General features: G+C 47.3%; 1 protein-coding gene across 1 annotated transcript; it reads right to left on the bottom strand.

Annotated features, from left to right (window-relative positions):
* Nucleotides 1–71: 71 nt before the first annotated feature.
* LOC123404072 (transmembrane emp24 domain-containing protein p24delta3-like) lies at nucleotides 72–2,739 on the bottom strand. Its single transcript, XM_045097999.1, has 4 exons — nucleotides 2,408–2,739; nucleotides 1,162–1,371; nucleotides 975–1,051; nucleotides 72–439 (listed from the first exon to the last, which is right to left on the bottom strand). Exons 1-4 carry the CDS (start codon nucleotides 2,609–2,611, stop codon nucleotides 295–297), a joined length of 636 nt encoding a protein of 211 aa, XP_044953934.1. The 5' UTR covers nucleotides 2,612–2,739; the 3' UTR covers nucleotides 72–294.
* Between the last annotated feature and the right edge of the window lie 20,895 nt (nucleotides 2,740–23,634).

Raw genomic sequence — 23,634 nt, 5'->3', positions numbered from 1 at the left:
CGTCCCCGACTCGTCATTATCGATAGGAAGGAAGCATCAATCAGTGATACAAAAGATGAACAAGACAAGAGTGAAGATAGCAAGAACAGTTCCAGCCAAGGTATACTTCAGGGTTCAGGCTTGTCTCCACTCTCCAACCTAGTGCAACACAGCGGGAATAGATCATGGTTACAGCACATACAGTACAAGTCGTGGGTTATCTAAATGTTCAAACTAAACGTGACGAGACCATCTCTTTTCCCCCCGAGGGTGAACAACAAACGGGGCTACGGCGCAACATCACATGAGTTTAATCTAGATGAGCTTCTTTTTCCTGAAGTAGCCTTGAAGGTGCCACAACTGCAAAACCGAAACCACCATGCAGACGCCCAGCGACAAGATGCTGAACCAAGCAACCCTGGCGTTTGTTTTCTCGCTCACCTCCCTCATCTCCGCTTCCCTGCATGGATAAATCAAAGCAGTCACTGGCCTGTACCGCCAATTTAAAAAGTTTCGCAGGACAAGCGACCGCCAATTTAAAAAGTTTCGCAGGACAAGCGACCGCCAATTTAAGAAGTTTTGCAGGGCAAGCGTTAAGACATTTTTCATGTCATAGGTGCTTTCAGGATAAGTGTTGAGACATTTTTCATGTCACAGGCGTGTTCAGGACAAGTGTTAAGACATTTTTCATGTCACAGGCGCGTTCAGCACGAGTGTTGAGACATTTTTCATGTCACAGGCGCGTTCAGCACAAGTGTTGAGACATTTTTCATGTCACAGGCGCGTTCAGCACAAGTGTTGAGACATTTTTCATGTCACAGGCGCGTTCAACACAAGTGTCGAGACATTTTTCATGTCACAGGCGCGTTTTCAGGACAAGTGTTAACCATTTTTTAGCGGGCGCCAATTATGTGCCAAAAGCTTTAGAAATTTAAAAGCCCCAGTTCAAGCAATAAATGATATTGCCTGACTTATGTAAAATGTGGAAGACTTGCCTTGTTTTGAGGTACACCATGTTCTGATGAATCGACTCTACAGCCACTTCAAGCTTCCTAAGTTCTAGTTCTACACCCTGCACCGAAAATATTTAGATTGCACACAATTAGTGACATGAAGCAACACATGAAACAGGAGCTGAATGAGACTTGGACTGGTCAGTGGCTTGGCAACTCATAGCCCCACCTCTATTTTTTCCTTCTTGGCAACAGCATCCCAGTCCTTTGTTGCAATCCCAGTTTTCCAATCAAGATTTACAGATATTCCCGATCCTTTCTCTGCACTATCTATCCAGAAGCAGGCAAGGAAGTTTCCAGCTTCTGAGGTTGTGAATGCAAATTGACCAACTGTAGCATTTCCACTCTCATGTAAGGTGTACCCATATGGTGAAGTAACCTGCAGAAAGCAGAAGCAATTACAGAGCTGTAGCAAAGGAGAATGCAACATTATGAACAAGCAAATTCAACGCGGTTGGACTAGCACTATTTCCTCCACTATTGCACTGCAAATGATCTTAACAAGCAAAAAATGATAATCAAAATCTGGCCAAGTTAGTGATAAAAAGCTGACAATTCATTCATCCGCTGCAGAACTAAGAAAGTACAAATTGAACATGCAGCACAAATCAAAGTTAATTTTCGAGTCACAATAAAAATATTTGATTATGCTTTTAGGTAGTTTTCAGTTATAGTTACAAACAATGGACCATGGATGCAATATATCTGATCACGAAATAAACACCTCTCTTCACATAATTAAAGTTAGAAGAAACATATATGTCCATATAAAGTAGCATCAAATGTCTACTTGTTTGCAAGCTTGCACATTAAGTCTGCCCTTTATTTAAATTGCTTTGTCATTCCTTTTGCAACGATGCATTCTTATTAAATCACCTTTTACGCCTCGCACCCACAGGATGTTATAAATAAACAAGTCGGCAGAAAAGCAGATTTGGAATCCTGTGAGCCGAATCACCCAGTTTATATGCCGTGGCGAGTGATGTCCTGGAAGGAAACCACCATGACTTTAGACAGAAGGAACCACCGAATCAGCTTGGTTCAGTTAACCCGATATAAATCTAGTGATCTCACCAAGCAACCCTGCGTCATCAACGTGAGTCAAGCAAATCTAATCTAGTAGTTTAAAGAAACAACCAGATATTCTACTGCCGTCATATCGCACAATGCAACACATATCTGAATATACTGAACTGTAGGAGCACCGCAACCGTACGGCGACATCATTCACACTCACTCCAGTTCCAATTATTAACCATAAATCTGCGTGCCGCGGCTCCCTCCGACGCGCAAATCTACCGCGTGACCGACTCGATTCGTCCAGATTATCGATCCAGGATGAACGCAAACAATCCATCGCACGGTGGAATCTATCTGTATGGAGCACGGGAGGGGCAGGCAGGGACGGGCTTTACCTTGACGGCGAGGGTCGGGTGCGAGGAGGGGTGGGACTCGTACATGAGGGCATAGTCGGCGAGCACCACCACGTTGGCCTGGATCTCCTCCGACACGCACTTGGTCCCCGTCTGCGGCATGTCGAGCCACACGGCCTCCGCGCAGATGGACGCGACGGCGAGCAGCACGGCCGCCGCGAGGGCCCGCGCCGCCGGCGCGGGCATCGCCGCCGATCTGGGAATCTCCGCCGCGCGGTGTCGGGCTCGGGGCTTTGGGGAGGGAGCTGCAGCCGCGTGGGGTGGGCGATGACTTGACGGGTGGGAGGCTCCTGGCGGCCGTGCTACGGCCTACGGTGATAAGCTAGGGGCGTCTCCGGAATTGTTTACTTCTCCTGAGGGGTGCAGGTGAAGTTGTCTAGTTGTTGTGTAATGGGCTGATTTGTTTTTTGAGCAACTTGTGATGGGCAAGTGGGCCCGGGGACAGGGAGTTTTAGGCTTTTAGCTCCCAAGCTCATCATGAGTAAACAACAATAAATTGCCCTAAAAAAGAGTAAACAATAATTTTTCTAAAATAATAAAACACTGGAAATTCGGTTTTTTTTGCAAAAAAAACTTGATTGTCATGCATTCTTATTATATTTGGTGAAAAATGACATCCATGGTGCTATGTAAGAAAAGGAAACATGTGCTCCGAAAGGGTTATTTGTTAAGTTTTTTGGAACACCATTTTTTCCCAGAGTACCATGAATATCATTTTATCGAATTTTTTTTGCACGTAGGTATAACACTCGGACATGTTTGTTGTACAATTTTTTTTTCAGTTTTTTGGTTGCTATTTTTCTTAAATGTGTTGTTCATCCATCACATATGACTCAAGCTTTTGCTGCAGCGGCAGTCAAAGCTGCCGTAATTACTTTGCTGGGATGACAACCCCAAGTTTTGTTGGAAACAAACATACTATTTGATCATGAAGATATTATTCACATACCCAATTCATGCTAGATTTGTCTTCTTTTTATTGTTTGTCCATGTGGATTTAAATACGTATTTGAAACTTTATAGATTATACACACATATCTTCATAATAGTGTCGGAGTCAGAACTTCTGTGAAGCCTGAGCAAACTTTGAATCTAAATGTCTATTCCAAAAATCAAAACCAGGGCACAACATATAAAATAGGACCAAATAATTAATGTTTCCGTACACAACATATAAATAACACCAAACAATCCGATATTCAAACATCTTGGTTTACACGGGCGACAGAGCTAAATCTGCTAGGTCTCCGGTAAGGGGTCCCGAGCTAGTGATTATAGCTTAATGGTAACATGACGAACTAGAGACACAATGTTTACTTAGGTTCGGGCCCTCTCAAAGAGGTAAAACTCTACATCCTGCTTTTATTGTATAAATTGCGTTGGAATATAAAGTATAAGATGACCTACCTCGAAATCGTATGTGTACGAATCTAATCTAACCCTACATACTAAACCCTTCGGCTTATTAGGGGCCGGGGTCAAAGGTATTCATCTTGAGTATGGCTGGCACCATGATAAATATGTCATCTTCAATTGTGTGGGGTTCGACCAATGATTGACAGGCCGACATAACTAGCACCCCTATTTCAGGGCACCGTTAACAGGTGCTTACGAAGGGGTAAGCAAACTTTGGCTTTCGATGCTAACCCGCACTTACAAAAGATAATTGTTATCCTAATTTCACGGGTGCTACAATCAGTCATTATTAGACTTGTAAAATGCAAGGTGTTTAGGACAAGTGCTTAGTAAAATAAATTGATATTTTTCTCAAGAAATGGTGTTTATCTTTATAACAATGGGTGCCTAATTAAGCAACTATCCGTTATAAACAAACACCGGTGCTAAAAAATAGATATATTTTTAAAAACAGCCCAATTGTACAAGGCCTTAAGCATCAATGTGAACTTATGAAGAACTCTGAAAATTTATTTTGAAATGTGATAATATTCTCTCTCAACCCCGCAAAAATAATAGTAATATGCTCTCTCTTCAAGCACGAGTGCATAAGCATCCAACACTATACAAGGCCTAAGCGTGCTGCTCACTTTGGCTAAGATTTGTCATCGCCCATCGATTACACCTTTTCATTCGACTGTATAGTACTCCTGATGGGGTTATAGTCCTAGGGTAGGGTCATAGGCCTGCCCTATAAGTCCTATCCAAGGACTACCCTTCATAAGGGATAAGGCCCTTAGTCAGTTCCGACTGAATTAAGGACTTCCCATCATTCAGTCGGTAACGAATCCTCCACCATCCAGTCGGAGATGAGCATTCGGAGTATATCAAACTAACCGACTGGATTCCACTCTGTGCATCGTAACCCCCTGGAGGGAAACGGTCATACGTTTCCCTGTGCCTTTATTAGCATTTAAGACATACGTTACCTGTAACGTAGGCATTTATTCGCCATTACTCCACCCCTGTGCACCGAACCGTTGTGAAGGGTAGCACACTCTATATAAGCCACCCTTCCCCACTGGTGCAAGGTTTAGCAATTCACTGTAATCCATATTCCACTCGACAACAAGCTCCAAGAGCACTGAGACGTAGGGCTATTACCTCCACCGTAGAGGGGCCTGAACTCATACAACCTCGTCGTAGCTAAGACTCTGCCCATCCTTTCGTACCCTACACATCTATTGTCAGGCTTATACCCACGACAGTTGGCGCCCACCTTGGGGCAGGCGTCTAAGCGACTTCCGGCGAGTTTGCGACTACATCTTTTCATCATGTCATCCAGTGGAGATTTGAGCATGGGTCACGAGATCCTCTTCGGTGCTCTCTGTTGGTGAACGTCGCATGGGAAACAAAAAAAATTCCTACGCGCACGAAGACCTATCATGGTGATGTCCATCTACGAGAGGGGATATTCGATCTACGTACCCTTGTAGACCGCACAGCAGAAGCGTTAAGAAACGCGGTTGATGTAGTGGAACATCTTCACGTCCCTCGATCCGCCCCGCGAATCGTCCCGCGATCAGTCCCACGATCTAGTGCCGAACGGACGGCACCTCCGCGTTCAGCACACGTACAGCTCGACGATGATCTCGGCCTTCTTGATCCAGCAAGAGAGACGGAGAGGTAGATGAGTTCTCTGGCAGCGTGATGGTGCTCCGGAGGTTGGTGATGATCTTATCTCAGCAGGGCTCCGCCCGAGCTCCGCAGAAACGCGATCTAGAGGTAAAACCGTGGAGATATGTGGTCGGGCTGCCGTGGCAAAGTTGTCTCAAATCAGCCCTAAAACCTCCGTATATATAGGGGGAAGAGGGGGAGCCTTGCCTTGGGGTCCAAGGACCCCCAAGGGGTTCGGCCGAGCCAAGGGGGGCAACCCTCCCCTTCCAAACCGAGTCCAACTAGGTTTGGAAGGAGGAGTCCTTCCCCCTTTTCCCACCTCCTCTTTTTTTTCTCTTTGATTTTCTTCCTATGGCGCATAGGGCCTTCTTGGGCTGTCCCACCAGCCCACTAAGGGCTGGTGCGCCACCCCCAAGGCCTATGGGCTTCCCTGGGGTGGGTTGCCCCCCCCCCCCGGTGAACACCCGGAACCCATTCGTCATTCCCGATACATTCCCGGTAACTCCGAAAACCTTCCGGTAATCAAATGAGGTCATCCTATATATCAATCTTCGTTTCCGGACCATTCTGGAAACCCTCGTGACGTCCGTGATCTCATCCGGGACTCCGAACAACATTCAGTAACCAACCATATAACTCAAATACGCATAAAACAACGTCGAACCTTAAGTGTGCAGACCCTGCGGGTTCGAGAACTATGTAGACATGACCCGAGAGACTCCTCGGTCAATATCCAATAGCGGGACCTGGATGCCCATATTGGATCCTACATATTCTATGAAGATCTTATCGTTTGAACCTCAGTGCCAAGGATTCATATAATCCCGTATGTCATTCCCTTTGTCCTTCGGTATGTTACTTGCCCGAGATTCGATCGTCAGTATCCGCATACCTATTTCAATCTCCTTTACCGGCAAGTCTCTTTACTCGTTCCGTAATACAAGATCCCGCAACTTACACTACGTCACATTGCTTGCAAGGCTTGTGTGTGATGTTGTATTACCGAGTGGGCCCCGAGATACCTCTCCGTCACACGGAGTGACAAATCCCAGTCTCGATCCATACTAACTCAACGAACACCTTCGGAGATACCTGTAGAGCATCTTTATAGTCACCCAGTTACGTTGCGACGTTTGATACACACAAAGCATTCCTCCGGTGTCAGTGAGTTATATGATCTCATGGTCATAGGAACAAATACTTGACACGCAGAAAACAGTAGCAACAAAATGACACGATCAATATGCCACGTCTATTAGTTTGGGTCTAGTCCATCACGTGATTCTCCTAATGACGTGATCCAGTTATCAAGCAACAACACCTTGTTCATAATCAGAAGACCCTGACTATCTTTGATCAACTGGCTAGCCAACTAGAGGCTTGCTAGGGACAGTGTTTTGTCTATGTATCCACACATGTATATAAGTCTTCATTCAATACAATTATAGCATGGATAATAAACGATTATCTTGATACAGGAATTATAATAATAACTATATTTATTATTGCCTCTTGGGCATAATTCCAACAGTCTCCCACTTGCACTAGAGTCAATAATCTAGCCCTCACATCATCATGCGAATTACATTGTAATAAATCTAACACCCATACAGTTCTGGTGTTGATCATGCTTTGTCCGTGGAAGAGGTTTAGTCAGCGGGTCTGCTACATTCAGATCCGTGTGCACTTTGCATATATTTACGTCCTCCCCTTCGACGTAGTCGCGGATGAGGTTGAAGCGTCGTTTGATGTGTCTGGACTTCTTGTGAAACCGTGGTTCCTTTGCTAGGGCAATGGCACCCGTGTTGTCACAGAACAAGGTTATTGGATTCAGTGCGCTTGGCACCATTCCAAGATCCGTCATGAACTGCTTCATCCAGACACCCTCCTTAGCCGCCTCCGAGGCAGCCATGTACTCCGCTTCACATGTAGAATCTGCTACGACGCTTTGCTTGGAACTGCACCAGCTTACTGCACCGCCATTAAGAATAAATACGTATCCGGTCTGCGACTTAGAGTCGTCCGGATCTGTGTCAAAGCTTGCATCGACGTAACCCTTTACGGCGAGCTCTTCGTCACCTCCATACACGAGAAACATCAACTTAGTCCTTTTCAGGTACTTCAGGATATTCTTGACCGCCGTCCAGTGATCCACTCGTGGATTACTCTGGAACCTACCTGCCATACTTATGGCCAGGCTAACGTCCGGTCTAGTGCACAGCATTGCATACATGATAGAACCTATGGCTGAAGCATAGGGGACGGTGCTCATATGCTCTCTATCCTCATCAGTTGCTGGGCACTGAGTCTTACTCAATCTCGTACCTTGTAAAACTGGCAAGAACCCTTTCTTGGACTGTTCCATTTTGAACCTCTTCAAAACTTTATCAAGGTATGTGCTTTGTGAAAGTCCTATCAGGTGTTTTGATCTATCCCTGTAGATCTTAATGCCTAGAATGTAAGTAGCTTCTCCTAGGTCCTTCGTGGAGAAACTTTTATTCAAGTAATCCTTTATGCTCTCCAAAAACTCTACGTTGTTTCCAATCAGCAATATGTCATCCACATATAATATTAGAAACGCAACAGAGCTCCCACTCACTTTCTTGTAAATACAATATTCTCCAACCACTTGTATAAACCCAAATGCTTTGATCACCTCATCAAAGCGTTTGTTCCAACTCCGAGATGCTTGCACCAGTCCATAAATGGATCGCTGGAGCTTGCACACCTTGTTAGCATTCTTAGGATCGACAAAACCTTCGGGTTGCATCATATACAACTCTTCCTTAAGGAAACCGTTAAGGAACGCCGTTTTGACATCCATCTGCCAGATTTCATAATCGGAAAATGCAGCTATTGCTAACATGATTCTGACGGACTTAAGCATCGCTACGGGTGAGAATGTCTCATCGTAGTCAAATCCTTGAACTTGTGAAAAACCCTTTGCCACAAGTCGAGCTTTATAAACGGTCACATTGCCGTCAGCGTCCGTCTTCCTCTTAAAGATCCATTTGTTATGAATAGCCTTGCGGCCCTCAGGCAGTACTTCCAAAGTCCACACTTTGTTCTCATACATGGATCCTATCTCGGACTTCATGGCTTATAGCCATTTGTTGGAATCTGGGCCCACCATTGCTTCTTCATAACTTGCAGGTTCATTGTTGTCTAACAACATGATTGACAAAACGGGATTACCGTACCACTCTGGAGCAGCACGTGGTCTCGTCGACCTGCGTGGTTCGACAGGAACTTGAACCGGAGTTTCATGATCATCATCATTAACTTCCTCCTCAACCGGCATCGCAATGACAGAGGTTTCCCCTTGCCCTGCGCCACCATCTAGAGGGATGAGAGGTTCGACAACCTCATCAAGTTCTATCTTCCTCCCACTCAATTCTCTCGAGAGAAACTCCTTCTTGAGAAAAGCTCCATTTTTAGCAACAAACACTTTGCCCTCGGATTTGAGATAGAAGGTGTACTCAACTGTCTCTTTTGGGTAACCTATGAAGATGCAATTTTCCGCTTTGGGTTCCAGCTTTTCAGGCTGAAGCTTTATGACATAAGCATCACATCCCCAAACTTTAAGAAACGACAACTTTGGCCTTTTGCCATACCACAGTTTGTATGGTGTCGTCTCAACGGATTTTGATGGTGCCCTATTTAAAGTGAATGCAGCTGTTTCTAATGCATAACCCCAAAACGATAACGGCAAATCGGTAAGAGACATCATAGATCGCACCATCTCTAATAAAGTACGATTACGACGTTCGGACACACCATTATGCTGTGGTGTTCCAGGCGGTGTCAACTGTGAAACAATTCCACATTGTCTTAAGTGAGCACCAAACTCGAAACTCAGATATTCGCCCCCACGATCAGACCGTAGGAACTTGATCTTCTTGTTACGATGATTTTCAACTTCACTCTGAAATTGCTTGAACTTTTCAAATGTTTCAGACTTGTGCTTCATTAAGTAGACATAACCATATCTACTCAAATCGTCAATGAAGGTGAGAAAATAACGATATCCGCCGCGTGCCTCTACGCTCATCGGACCACACACATCGGTATGTATGATTTCCAACAAGTCACTTGCACGCTCCATTGTTCCGGAGAACGGAGTTTTAGTCATCTTGCACATGAGGCATGGTTCGCACGTGTCAAGTGAATCAAAGTCAAGTGACTCCAAAAGTCCATCGGCATGGAGTTTCTTCATGCGCTTTACACCAATATGACCTAAGCGGCAGTGCCATAAAAATATGGCGCTATCATTGTTAACTCTAACTCTTTTGGTCTCAGTGTTATGTATGTGTGTATCACTATCAAGATTCAATATGAACAATCCTCTCACATTGGGTGCATGACCATAAAAGATGTTACTCATAGAAATAGAACAACCATTATTCTCTGACTTAAAAGAGTAACCGTCTCGCAATAAACAAGATCCAGATATAATGTTCATGCTCAACGCAGGCACTAAATAACAATGATTCAAGTTCATAACTAATCCTGATGGTAACTGAAGTGAAACTGTGCCGACGGCGATTGCATCAACCTTGGAACCATTTCCTACGCGCATCGTCACTTCATCTTTCGCGAGCCTTCGTCTATTCCGCAGTTCCTGTTTCGCGTTGCAAATATGAGCAACAGAACCGGTATCGAATACCCAGGCACTACTACAAGAGCCGGTTAAGTACACATAAATAACATGTATATCAAATATACCTGATTTTTCTTTGGCCGCCTTCTTATCAGCCAGATACTTGGGGCATGTCGTGGGTATAAGCCTGACGGTAGATGTGTAGGGTATGAAAAGGATGGATAGAGCCTTAGCTACGGTGAGGTTGTATGAGTTCAGGCCCCTCTGCGGTGGAGGTAATAGCCCTACGTCTCAGTGCTCAGGGAGCTTGTTGTCGAGTGGAAATATGGAATACAGTGAGTTGCTAACCCCTCTACCAGCGGGGGAGGGTGGCTTATATAGAGTGCGCTGCCCTCTACAACGGTTCCGGTACAGGGGTGGAGTAGTGGCGATTGAATGCGTACGTTACAGGTAACGTATGCCCTAAATGCTAATAAGTGCACCTGGAAACGTACGACCGTTTCCCTCCAGGGGGGTTACGATGTACTGAGTGGTATCCAGTCGGTTAGCTTGATATCCTCCGAATGCTAGTCTCCGACTGGATGATCGAGGACCTGTTACCGACTGGATGATGGGGACTCCTTAATTCAGTCGGAGCTGACTAAGGGCCTTGTCCTTTGCGAGGGGTAGTCCTTGGGTAGGACCTACAGGGCAGGCCTATGACCCTACCCTAGGACTATAACCCCATCATTAGTCCTCGAATGGATTGGGGTTGGAATGACGAAGCGATGCTTGAAGTTTGGATCCGACTGGAACGGACTTGGCTTGGGCATTGCTTGCCTCGATCCATTTTATCTTTTCTGACCAATGATCCGAGTGGAAATCTCCGTGGAACAAACTGTCGGAAACCGAGTGTATTCAGGGTATCTCTTGATGCGACCCGTCAACTGACAGCAGCGGATTTTCCGGGATCTTCCAATTTTGGTTTCTGCATGCTCAGCGGGGATGACGCCAGCGCGCTTGATTAGCGCCTGACGCCTCGATTCTCGTGCCTTCAACTCCTCCACCGATATCGCTGCGGCCGGTCGGGGGATAAGGTTTCGGGGCCACCTGCCAGCGACCCAGTCGGAACCTTACTTAAATCCCGGCGGCAAGGGTTTTTCGTTACGCCCGCCGGATCTTTTGCCATTGCTTCGTCCTCCTCGCCTCCTTCAGCGCACCTAACCTCCCCACTCCTCCTCTCTCTCCGCGAACTCGCAACTTCCACCATGACCAAGGGTCAAACCAGCAAGATGGAGGCGAGGAAGAAGAAGGGGAAGGCGGCGGCTCCTGCTCAGCGGCGGCAGCGGCCGTTGCCGGCAGGGTGGATTCAAGGCGACTTCCTCCCCTCCACGGTGACGGAGGGGGATCTGCTGCAGCTGGTGGAGGACGGGATGATCGTCCACAAGTCTTGGAGGCTGCCGGCTGAGAACGAGGTCGAGCCGGCACCCCGGGAGGGGGAGCGCGTCTTGCTGCTCAGCCATGTCTACCGAGGTTTCTCCCTGCCCCCGCATCCTTTCTTTAAGGGCATCATGAACCACTTCGGGGCACAACTTCACCACTTTCCTCCGAATGCTATTGCCCATCTCTCTGCTTTCATCCTTATGTGCGAGTGTTTCATCGGCTGCCCCCCCATTGGGGGTTGTTCAAGCACATATTTTCTGCTAGATCCCAAACCATCAAACGACTCAGCCAGTTGGATGATAAGACACATCTTCTCCAGCTCTGCGGGGGCTTAGGTTTCCAGAAAAAGAGTCGCAGTAGTTATCCTGCTCTTCAGCTGAGCGAGTCGGTCAGGAACTGGCAGTCGACGTGGTTCTACTGCCAAGACGTTGCCTATCCGAACGCCTCTTCAGGGTTGCCCTCTTTTAGCCTTGATCGTCCCGCTCCACCTAAGCAGCTCGCGCTCATGAAGGCGGAGAAGCTCGACATCCAGCCCTTGGTCGACGCACTCGTAGACGTCGTCAGGAGGGGAGTCACCGGCATGGATTTGCTGGAGACTTTCCTTGGTCGGCGCATACAACCACTGCAGGCTCGCGACCACGCCATGTGGCACTACTCGGGGACCGAGGACTCCACTCGGACTAACGTCTTGAGCGTGACCGAGGAGAAGGTGGCGTCGTGGGTGCTCCAGATCACAGGCGCATGCGAGAACCCCAGAGGGTCTCGGCGAGTGAGGGCTTTCAGCGCGGACAATCCTCCTCCGAATCAGGTGAGTACCACGTGTCGAGTGCACGTATCTGTTTTAGTTTCATCGCTTTCTTGAATCTCTACTTGTCGCTTGATGTCGCCGACTGTATTTCACGCGAAAGTGGACCAACTGGTTTTCTCCTGTCTCGAACGGGAACCCGGCCAAGGATGAGGAGGAAGGCAGCCAGGAAGGTAGCGTGGAGAGCGCTGAGTATGTCTCCGACAGCGGGGAGTCGGAGGAAGAGACTAGCAAAGAAGAGGAGGAAGACGAAGAGCAGGACTCGCCGCCTCCTCAATTAGAGCATCGGACCAAGCGCCGACACGAGCCTGCCGCTCCCTCGGTCCCTCCGGCATCTTCGAGTGCTCCGCCCACTGCCCCAGCGGTCTCGAGTGCTCGGAGCACCAAGAGGGCCAGGGATGCTGCTGCTGAGCCTGCGGGTCAGTCTTCCAAGGCGGCCAAACCGAGTGGGCTCAAACCTCGGAAGGCTCTGCCGTGGATGAGGGTGGCTGTCCCCGTCACCTCCACGTAAGTGTATCGATCTTCTAATTTCTTCTGATATCTGAGTGAACTCCTGTTTATTGGTCGAATGGATTTCACTCGACAGAGTCGCTACTTCTGCCACCTCTCCGGCGCGCCAGGAGGATGACCCCATGGACACGGACAACGTCGTCTCGTCCCAGCCAGGTGCGTTATAGTGACTCCGAGTGTTTTATACTATCGCGTCTCGAATTCTATCATAGGTTCTGCCTCTTTCTTTTTCTGAGATCTCGCGCCGTTCGGTCTATCAGGGGCGATTTGCGTGGACGAGGGTGATCAGGGGAGAGCTGAACAAGGTGCGGAGCCTGTTGTTGAGGCTGCTCCGCCTGTTGCTGCTCTCGTCACCGACGTGCTGCCGACTGAGGCGCTGCCGCCGACTGAACCGGCGCTGGTGGTTGAAGAGCCGACTGGAGCGGACCTTGGGATGCCTCAGGAACTTCCGACGATGCCAGGCTCGTCAAATGTCGAGTTCAACATCCAGCGTCTCCCGGAGGAGCAGGTGGGATCGGCCAAGGGAGCCATGGTGCAGGCGGAGCTGATGGCTGGGGAAGCCAAGAGGGCCTACGACTCCGTCGCATCCTTGTACCAGCGGAGTTTGGAGCTGCGGGAAGATATCCGAGTAAGTGGGCTAGTAAGTAATTACTTTACTCTTGTAACCCACTGGGTGTTCTCGGATATTGGATGATGTTTGCAATGGGTTCACTCTGAGTGAACCCAGTGGGTGTAGTGTTGGGAAACGTCGCATGGGAAACAAAAATTTTCCTACGCGCACGAAGACCTATCATGGTGATGTCCATCTACGAGAGGGGATGAGTGATCTACGTACCCTTGTAGATCGTACAGCAGAAGCGTTAGAGAACGCGGTTGATGTAGTGGAACGTCCTCACGTCCCTCGATCCGCCCCGCGAACAATCCCGCGATCAGTCCCACGATCTAGTACCGAACGGACGGCACCTCCGCGTTCAGCACACGTACAGCTCGACGATGATCTCGGCCTTCTTGATCCAGCAAGAGAGACGGAGAGGTAGGAGAGTTCTCCGGCAGCGTGATGGCGCTCCGGAGGTTGGTGATGATCTTGTCTCAGCAGGGCTCCGCACGAGCTTCGCAGAAACGCGATCTAGAGGAAAAACTATGGAGGTATGTGGTCGGGCAGCCGTGAGAAAGTCATCTCAAATCAGCCCTAATTGCTCCATATATATAGGAGGAGGGAGGGGGACCTTGCCTTGGGGTCCAAGGGACCCTCAAGGGGTCGGCCGAGCCAAGGGGGGGAGGACTCCCCCCCCCCCAAACCGAGTTGGACTTGGTTTGGTGGGAGGAGTCCCCCTCCCTTCCCACTTCCTCCCTCTTTTTTTTTCTTTTCCTTTGATTCTTTATTCTTGGCTCATAGGCCCCCTTGGGGCTGTCCCACCAGCCCACTAAGGGCTGGTGTGTCTCCCTAAAGCCTATGGGCTTCCCCGGGGTGGGTTGCCCCCCCCGGTGAACTCCCGGAACCCATTCGTCATTCCCGGTACATTCCCGGTAACTCCGAAAACCTTCCGGTAATCAAATGAGGTCATCCTATATATCAATCTTCGTTTCCGGACCATTCCGGAAACCCTCATGACGTCCGTGATCTCAGCCGGGACTCCGAACAACATTCGGTAACCAACCATATAACTCAAATACGCATAAAAAACGTCGAACCTTAAGTGTGCAGACCCTGCGGGTTCGAGAACTATGTAGACATGACCCGAGAGACTCCTCGGTCAATATCCAGTAGCGGGACCTGGATGCCCATATTGGATCCTACATATTCTACGAAGATCTTATCATTTGAACCTCAGTGCCAAGGATTCGTATAATCCCGTATGTCATTCCCTTTGTCCTTCGGTATGTTACTTGCCCGAGATTCGATCGTCAGTATCCGCATACCTATTTCAATCTCGTTTACCGACAAGTCTCTTTACTCGTTCTGTAATACAAGATCCCGCAACTTACACTAAGTTACATTGCTTGCAAGGCTTGTGTGTGATGTTGTATTACCGAGTGGGCCCCGAGATACCTTTCCGTCACACGGATTGACAAATCCCAGTCTTGATCCATACTAACTCAACTAACACCTTCGGAGATACCTGTAGAGCATCTTTATAGTCACCCAGTTACGTTGCGACGTTTGATACACACAAAGTATTCCTCCGGTGTCAGTGAGTTATATGATCTCATGGTCATAGGAATAAATACTTGACACGCAGAAAACAGTAGCAACAAAATGACACGATCAACATGCTACGTCTATTAGTTTGGGTCTAGTCCATCACGTGATTCTCTCAATGACGTGATCCAGTTATCAAGCAACAACACCTTGTTCATAATCAGAAGACACTGACTATCATCGATCAACTGGCTAGCCAACTAGAGGCATGCTAGGGACGGTGTTTTGTCTATGTATCCACACATGTAAATGAGTCTTCATTCAATACAATTATAGCATGGATAATAAACCATTATCTTGATACAGGAATTATAATAATAACTATACATTTATTATTGCCTCTAGGGCATAATTCCAACAGTCTCCCACTTGCACTAGAGTCAATAATCTAGCCCTCACATCACCATGTGAATTACATTGTAATAAATCTAACATCCATACAGTTCTGGTGTCGATCATGTTTTGGCCGTGGAAGAGGTTTAGTCAGCGGGTCTGCTACATTCAGATCCGTGTGCACTTTGCATATATTTACGTCCTCCTCCTCGACGTAGTCGCGGATGAGGTTGAAGCGTCGTTTGATGTGTCTGGTCTTCTTGTGAAACCTTGGCTCCTTTGCTAAGGCAATGGCACCAGTGTTGTCACAGAACAAGGTTATTGGATCCAGTGCACTTGGCACCACTCCAAGATCCGTCATGAACTGCTTCATCCAGACACCCTCCTTAGCTGCCTCCGAGGCAGCCATGTACTCCGCTTCACATGTAGAATCTGCTACGACGCTTTGCTTGGAACTGCACCAGCTTACTGCACCCCCATTAAGAATAAATACGTATCCGGTTTGCGACTTAGAGTCGTCCGGATCTGTGTCAAAGCTTGCATCGACGTAACCTTTTACGGCGAGCTCTTCGTCACCTCCATACACGAGAAACATCTCCTTAGTCCTTTTCAGGTACTTCAGGATATTCTTGACCGCTGTCCAGTGATCCACTCCTGGATTACTCTGGAACCTACCTGCCATACTTATGGCCAGGCTGACATCCGGTCTAGTGCACAGCATCGCATACATGATAGAACCTATGGCTGAAGCATAGGGGACGGAGCGCATATGCTCTCTATCTTCATCAGTTGCTGGGCACTGAGTCTTCCTCAATCTCGTACCTTGTAACACTGGCAAGAACCCTTTCTTGGACTGTTCCATTTTGAACCTTTTCAAAACTTTATCAAGGTATGCGATTTGTGAAAGTCCTATCAGGCGTTTTGATCTATCCCTATAGATCTTACTGCCTAGAATGTAAGCAGCTTCTCCTAGGTCCTTCATAGAGAAACTTTTATTCAAGTAACCTTTTATGCTCTCCAAAAGCTCTACGTTGTTTCCAATCAGTAATATGTCATCCACATATAATATTAGAAACGCCACAGAGCTCCCACTCACTTTCTTGTAAATACAAGATTCTCCAACCACTTGTATAAACCCAAATGCTTTGATCACCTCATCAAAGCGTTTGTTCCAACTCCGAGATGCTTGCACCAGTCCATAAATGGATCGCTGGAGTTTGCACACCTTGTCAGCATTTTTAGGATCGACAAAACCTTCGGGTCGCATCATATACAACTCTTCCTTAAGGAAACCGTTAAGGAACGCCGTTTTGACATCCATCTGCCAGATTTCATAATCGAAAAATGCAGCTATTGCTAACATGATTCTGACGGACTTAAGCATTGCCACGGGAGAGAAAGTCTCATTGTAGTCAATCCCTGGAACTTGTGAAAAACCCTTTGCCACAAGTCGAGCTTTATAAACGGTCACATTACCGTCAGCGTCCGTCTTCTTCTTAAAGATCCATTTGTTCTGAATAGCCTTGCGGCCCTCAGGTAGTATCTCCAAAGTCCACACTTTGTTCTCATACATGGATCCTATCTCAGATTTCATGGCTTCTAGCCATTTGTTGGAATCTGGGCCCACCATTGCTTCTTCATAATTCGCAGGTTCATTGTTGTCTAACAACATGATTGACAAGACGGGATTACCGTACCACTTTGGAGCAGCACGTGATCTCGTCGACCTGCGTGGTTCAACAGAAACTTGAACTGGAGTTTCATGATCATCATCATTAACTTCCTCCTCAACCGGCGTCGCAATGACAGAGGTTTCCCCTTGCCCTGCGCCACCATCCAGAGGGATGAGAGGTTCGACAACCTCGTCAAGTTCTATCTTCCTCCCACTCAATTCTCTCGAGAGAAACTCCGTCTCGAGAAAAGCTCCGTTTTTAGCAACAAACACTTTGCCCTCGGATTTGAGATAGAAGGTGTACCCAACTGTCTCTTTTGGGTAACCTATGAAGACGCACTTTTCCGCTTTGGGTTCCAGCTTTTCAGGCTGAAGCTTTTTGACATAAGCATCACATCCCCAAACTTTAAGAAACGACAACTTTGGCCTTTTGCCATACTACAGTTCGTATGGTGTCGTCTCAACGGATTTTGATGGTGCCCTATTTAAAGTGAATGCAGCTGTTTCTAATGCATAACCCCAAAAGGATAACGGCAAATCAGTAAGAGACATCATAGATCGCACCATCTCTAACAAAGTACGATTACGACATTCGGACACACCATTACGCTGTGGTGTTCCAGGCGGTGTTAACTGCGAAATAATTCCACATTGTCTTAAGTGAGCACCAAACTCGAAACTCAGATATTCACCCCCACGATCAGACCGTAGGAACTTGATCTTCTTGTTACGATGATTTTCCACTTCACTCTAAAATTGCTTGAACTTTTCAAATGTTTCAGACTTGTGCTTCATCAAGTAGACATAACCATATCTACTTAAATCGTCAGTGAAGGTGAGAAAATAACGATATCCGCCGCGTGCCTCCACGCTCATTGGACCACACACATCGGTATGTATGATTTCCAACAAGTCACTAGCACGCTCCATTGTTCCGGAGAACGGAGTCTTAGTCATCTTGCCCATGAGGCATGGTTCGCACGTGTCAAGTGAATCAAAGTCAAGTGACTCCAAAAGTCCATCAGCATGGAGTTTCTTCATGCGTTTTACACCAATATGACCTAAGCGGCAGTGCCACAAAAATATGGCGCTATCATTGTTTACTCTAACCCTTTTGGTCTCAATGTTATGTATATGCGTATCGCTATCAAGATTCAATATGAACAATCCTCTCACATTCGGTGCATGACCATAAAAGATGTTACTCATAGAAATAGAACAACCATTATTCTCAGACTTAAAAGAGTAACCGTCTCGCAATAAACAAGATCCAGATATAATGTTCATGCTCAACGCAGGCACTAAATAACAATGATTTAAGTTCATCACTAATCCCGATGGTAGCTGAAGTGACACTGTGCCGACGGCAATTGCATCAACCTTGGAACCGTTTCCTACGCGCATCGTCACTTCGTCTTTCGCCAGCCTTCGTCTATTCCGCAGTTCCTGTTTTGAGTTGCAAATATGAGCAACAGAACCGGTATCAAATACCCAGGCACTACTACGAGAGCCGGTTAAGTACACATCAATAACATGTATATCAAATATACCTGATTTTTCTTTGCCCGCCTTCTTATCTGCCAGATACTTGGGGCAATTGCGCTTCCAGTGACCCATACCCTTGCAATAGAAGCACTCTGTTTCAGGCTTAGGTCCAGCCTTGGGTTTCTTCGGCGGATTGGCAACAGGCTTGCCGCTCTTCTTCGAATTGCCCTTCTTGCCTTTGCCGTTTCTCTTGAAACTAGTGGTCTTGCTCACCATCAACACTTGATGCTCTTTACGGAGTTCAGACTCTGCGACTTTCAGCATCGTAAACAACTCGCCGGGAGACTTGTTCATCCCTTGCATGTTGTAGTTCAACACAAAGCCTTTATAGCTTGGCGGCAGTGATTGGAGGATTCTGTCAGTGATAGCTTCTTGCGGGAGTTCAATCCCCAGTTCAGCTAGACGGTTTGAGTACCCAGACATTTTGAGCACATGTTCACTGACAGACGAGTTTTCCTCCATCTTGCAAGCATAGAATTTATTGGAGGTCTCATACCTCTCGATCCGGGCGTTCTTCTGAAAGATAAACTTCAACTCCTGGAACATCTCAAATGCTCCATGATGCTCAAAGCGACGTTGAAGTCCCGGTTCTAAGCCATACAAGACTGCACATTGAACTATTGAGTAGTCCTCCTTACGCGCTAACCAAGCGTTCTTAACATCCTGATCAGCCGTAGCGGGTGGTTCATCTCCTAGCGCAGCATTAAGGACATAATCCTTCTTCCCAGCTTGTAAGATTAGCTTAAGGTTACGAGCCCAGTCTACAAAGTTGCTTCCATCATCTTTCAACTTAGCTTTCTCTAGGAACGTATTAAAGTTCAGGATGACACTTGCGTGAGCCATGATCTTCAACACAAATATATTCAAAGTGGACTTAGACTATGTTCAAGATAATTAGAGTTCAACTTAATCAAATTATATGCTAAATTCCCACTCAAAAAGTACATCTCTCTAGTCATTTGAGTGGTTCATGATCCACTTACACTATCCCAAGTCCGATCATCACGTGAGTTGAGTATAGTTTCAGTGGTAAGCATCCCTATGCTAATCATATCAACTATATGATTCATGATCGACCTTTCGGTCTCATGTGTTCCGAGGCCATGTCTGCACATGCTAGGCTCGTCAAGCTTAACCCGAGTGTTCCGCGTGCGCAACTGTTTTGCACCCGTTGTATGTGAACGTTGAGTCTATCACACCCGATCATCACGTGGTGTCTCGAAACAACGAACTGTAGCAACGGTGCACAGTCGGGGAGAACACAATTTCGTCCTGAAATTTTAGTGAGAGATCACCTCATAATGCTACCGTCGTTCTAAGCAAAATAAGGTGCATAAAAGGATTAACATCACATGCAATTCATAAGTGACATGATATGGCCATCATCACGTGCTTCTTGATCTCCATCACCAAAGCACCGGCACGATCTTCTTGTCACCGGCGCCACACCATGATCATCCATCAACGTGTTTACATCGGGGTTGTCGTGCTACTTATGCTATTACTACTAAAGCTACATCCTAGCAAAATAGTAAACGCATCTGCAAGCACAAACGTTAGTATAAAGACAACCCTATGGCTCCTGCCGGTTGCCGTACCATCGACGTGCAAGTCGATATTTCTATTACAACATGATCATCTCATACATCCAATATATCACATCACATCATTGGCCATATCACATCACAATCATACCCTGCAAAAACAAGTTAGACGTCCTCTAATTTTGTTGTTGCATGTTTTACGTGGTGACCAAGGGTATCTAGTAGGATCGCATCTTACTTATGCAAACACCACAACGGAGATATATGAGTTGCTATTTAACCTCATCCAAGGACCTCCTCGGTCAAATCCGATTCAACTAAAGTTGGAGAAACCGTCACTTGCCAGTCATCTTTGAGCAAAGGGGGTTACTCGTAACGATGAAACCAGTCTCTCTTAAGCGTACGAGTAATGTCGGTCCAAGCCGCTTCAATCCAACAATACCGCGGAATCAAGAAAAGACTAAGGAGGGCAGAAAAACGCACATCACCGCCCACAAAAACTTTTGTGTTCTACTCGAGAAGACATCTACGCATGAACCTAGCTCATGATGCCACTGTTGGGAAACGTCGCATGGGAAACAAAAAATTTCCTACGCGCACGAAGACCTATCATGGTGATGTTCATCTACGAGAGGGGATGAGTGATCTACGTACCCTTGTAGATCGTACAGCAGAAGCGTTAGAGAACGCGGTTGATGTAGTGGAACGTCCTCACGTCCCTCGATCCGCCCCGCGAACAATCCCGCGATCAGTCCCACGATCTAGTACCGAACGGACGACACCTCCGCGTTCAGCACACGTACAGCTCGACGATGATCTCGGCCTTCTTGATCCAGCAAGAGAGACGGAGAGGTAGGAGAGTTCTCCGGCAGCGTGACGGCGCTCCGGAGGTTGGTGATGATCTTGTCTCAGCAGGGCTCCGCCCGAGCTCCGCAGAAACGCGATCTAGAGGAAAAACTATGGAGGTATGTGGTCGGGCAGCCGTGAGAAAGTCGTCTCAAATCAGCCCTAATTGCTCCATATATATAGGAGGAGGGAGGGGGACCTTGCCTTGGGGTCCAAGGGACCCTCAAGGGGTCGGCCGAGCCAAGGGGGGGAGGACTCCCCCCCCCCCCAAACCGAGTTGGACTTTGTTTGGTGGGAGGAGTCCCCCTCCCTTCCCACTTCCTCCCTCTTTTTTTTCTTTTCCTTTGATTCTTTATTCTTGGCGCATAGGTCCCCTTGGGGCTGTCCCACCAGCCCACTAAGGGCTGGTGTGTCTCCCCAAAGCCTATGGGCTTCCTCGGGGTGGGTTGCCCCCCCCGGTGAACTCCCGGAACCCATTCGTCATTCCCGGTAACTCCGAAAACCTTCCGGTAATCAAATGAGGTCATCCTATATATCAATCTTCGTTTCGGACCATTCCGGAAACTCTCGTGACGTCCGTGATCTCATCCGGGACTCCGAACAACATTCGGTAACCAACCATATAACTCAAATACGCATAAAACAACGTCGAACCTTAAGTGTGCAGACCCTGCGGGTTCGAGAACTATGTAGACATGACCCGAGAGACTCCTCGGTCAATATCCAATAGCGGGACCTGGATGCCCATATTGGATCCTACATATTCTACGAAGATCTTATCGTTTGAACCTCAGTGCCAAGGATTCGTATAATCCCGTATGTCATTCCCTTTGTCCTTCGGTATGTTACTTTCCCGAGATTCGATCGTCAGTATCCGCATACCTATTTCAATCTCGTTTACCGACAAGTCTCTTTACTCGTTCTGTAATACAAGATCCCACAACTTACACTAAGTTACATTGCTTGCAAGGCTTGTGTGTGATGTTGTATTACCGAGTGGGCCCCGAGATACCTTTCCGTCACACGGAGTGACAAATCCCAGTCTTGATCCATACTAACTCAACTAACACCTTCGGAGATACCTGTAGAGCATCTTTATAGTCACCCAGTTACGTTGCGACGTTTGACACACACAAAGTATTCCTCCGGTGTCAGTGAGTTATATGATCTCATGGTCATAGGAATAAATACTTGACACGCAGAAAACAGTAGCAACAAAATGACACGATCAACATGCTACGTCTATTAGTTTGGGTCTAGTCCATCACGTGATTCTCCCAATGACGTGATCCAATTATCAAGCAACAACACCTTGTTCATAATCAGAAGACACTGACTATCATCGATCAACTGGCTAGCCAACTAGAGGCATGCTAGGGACGGTGTTTTGTCTATGTATCCACACATGTAAATGAGTCTTCATTCAATACAATTATAGCATGGATAATAAACCATTATCTTGATACAGGAATTATAATAATAACTATACATTTATTATTGCCTCTATGGCATAATTCCAACATGTAGTCCCCGAGACTTCTGTCGAGTGCTTGCACCGGCAGTTGTCTTTATACATATTGTTTTTGCCTTGGTCAGATCTTGAAATAGTATGGTCGACTGCAAACAGTTGTGGCAGTCGGGGTGCACTTACTGTAAGAGTCCCCGAGAGTAATTATACTCAGGTCGGGTAGTATTAGCCTCGTAGGCGTGGGTAGTAACATGTATCTCAATAGGGTGGGCCTGCTTGAGTTGCATGCCAGTGGGGTCACTCTCAGTGAACCCACCGGGTGTAGTCCCCGAGACCGCTGTCGACTGCTTGCGTCGGCAGGGGTCTGAAGAATTTAGACTTTTATTGCTGAATTATCTGATTGTCTCTTGGTGCTGGCTGGCAGAAAACTTGTGAAATGGGGACAACATATGAGACTCTGAGGGCGGAGAAGATTCAGTTTGCCGGTTAGCGGGATGCGGCACTGCTTGCAATGGATGGTATGAAGGTGGTTCTGTCGGAGCGAGAGAAGTCGTTGGAGGAAGCTCGTGAAGCGAACAAAGTGTTGACCGAGGAAGTTGAAAAGATGGGGAAACAGAGGAGTGCTCTGATGGGGCAGATGGACGTGCTGAACAAACGATGCATAGCTCAGGAGGAATACGTCAGTGACTGGGCTCGGCAGATGATGACGCGTCTGGCTGGTAAGTCATGTGTTTTGCCGAGTGCTTGTCCTATGTGCGTCACACTCGGCGTTTATTGTTTGCTTGTCCTTCTGTTGCAGATTTTTGCATTGATGCTGAAATTGAAGCGGCTGACGTGGAGCGGTCGATTCGCGATAACGTGCCACTCAGCGAGGACGCCAATCAGGATCTGCTCCGGGCGCACATCCGCGTGGGCAAAGTTGGCCCTTTCATCGGTCGACTGAAAGAAGTTGTTGGCCGAATCGACAAGGAGCTTTGGCCAGAAGATGAGTCGCGGCAGGAGATGGAGAACCTGATGGCTCGACTGGAGGAGATTCCGAACCGAGTGCAGTCGTGGAAGAAATCTGCAGCTCGTTATGGTGCAGATGTTGCTCTGTCCCTGGTCCGAGTCCATTGCAAGGAGGTGCGCGAGGAGAAGCTGAAGACATTGAAGGTGGCCAACACGAAGAAACTTCAATTCGAAGACTTCATGG

The sequence above is a fragment of the Hordeum vulgare genome, chromosome 6H (genome assembly GCF_904849725.1).
Source record: "Hordeum vulgare subsp. vulgare chromosome 6H, MorexV3_pseudomolecules_assembly, whole genome shotgun sequence".
Lineage (NCBI taxonomy): Eukaryota > Viridiplantae > Streptophyta > Magnoliopsida > Poales > Poaceae > Hordeum > Hordeum vulgare.
This window is presented reverse-complemented; position numbering and strand designations above follow the sequence as displayed.

Bases quoted from the DNA above. Each gene is read 5' to 3' on its own strand.
- LOC123404072 (XM_045097999.1), bottom strand. From the start codon at position 2,611: ATGCCCGCGCCGGCGGCGCGGGCCCTCGCGGCGGCCGTGCTGCTCGCC. The intron at 1,372-2,407 runs GTAAAGCCCGTC...TGCTTTCTGCAG, and splicing joins ACCCGACCCTCGCCGTCAAG to GTTACTTCACCATATGGGTA. The intron at 1,052-1,161 runs GTGGGGCTATGA...TTTTCGGTGCAG, and splicing joins CCAAGAAGGAAAAAATAGAG to GGTGTAGAACTAGAACTTAG.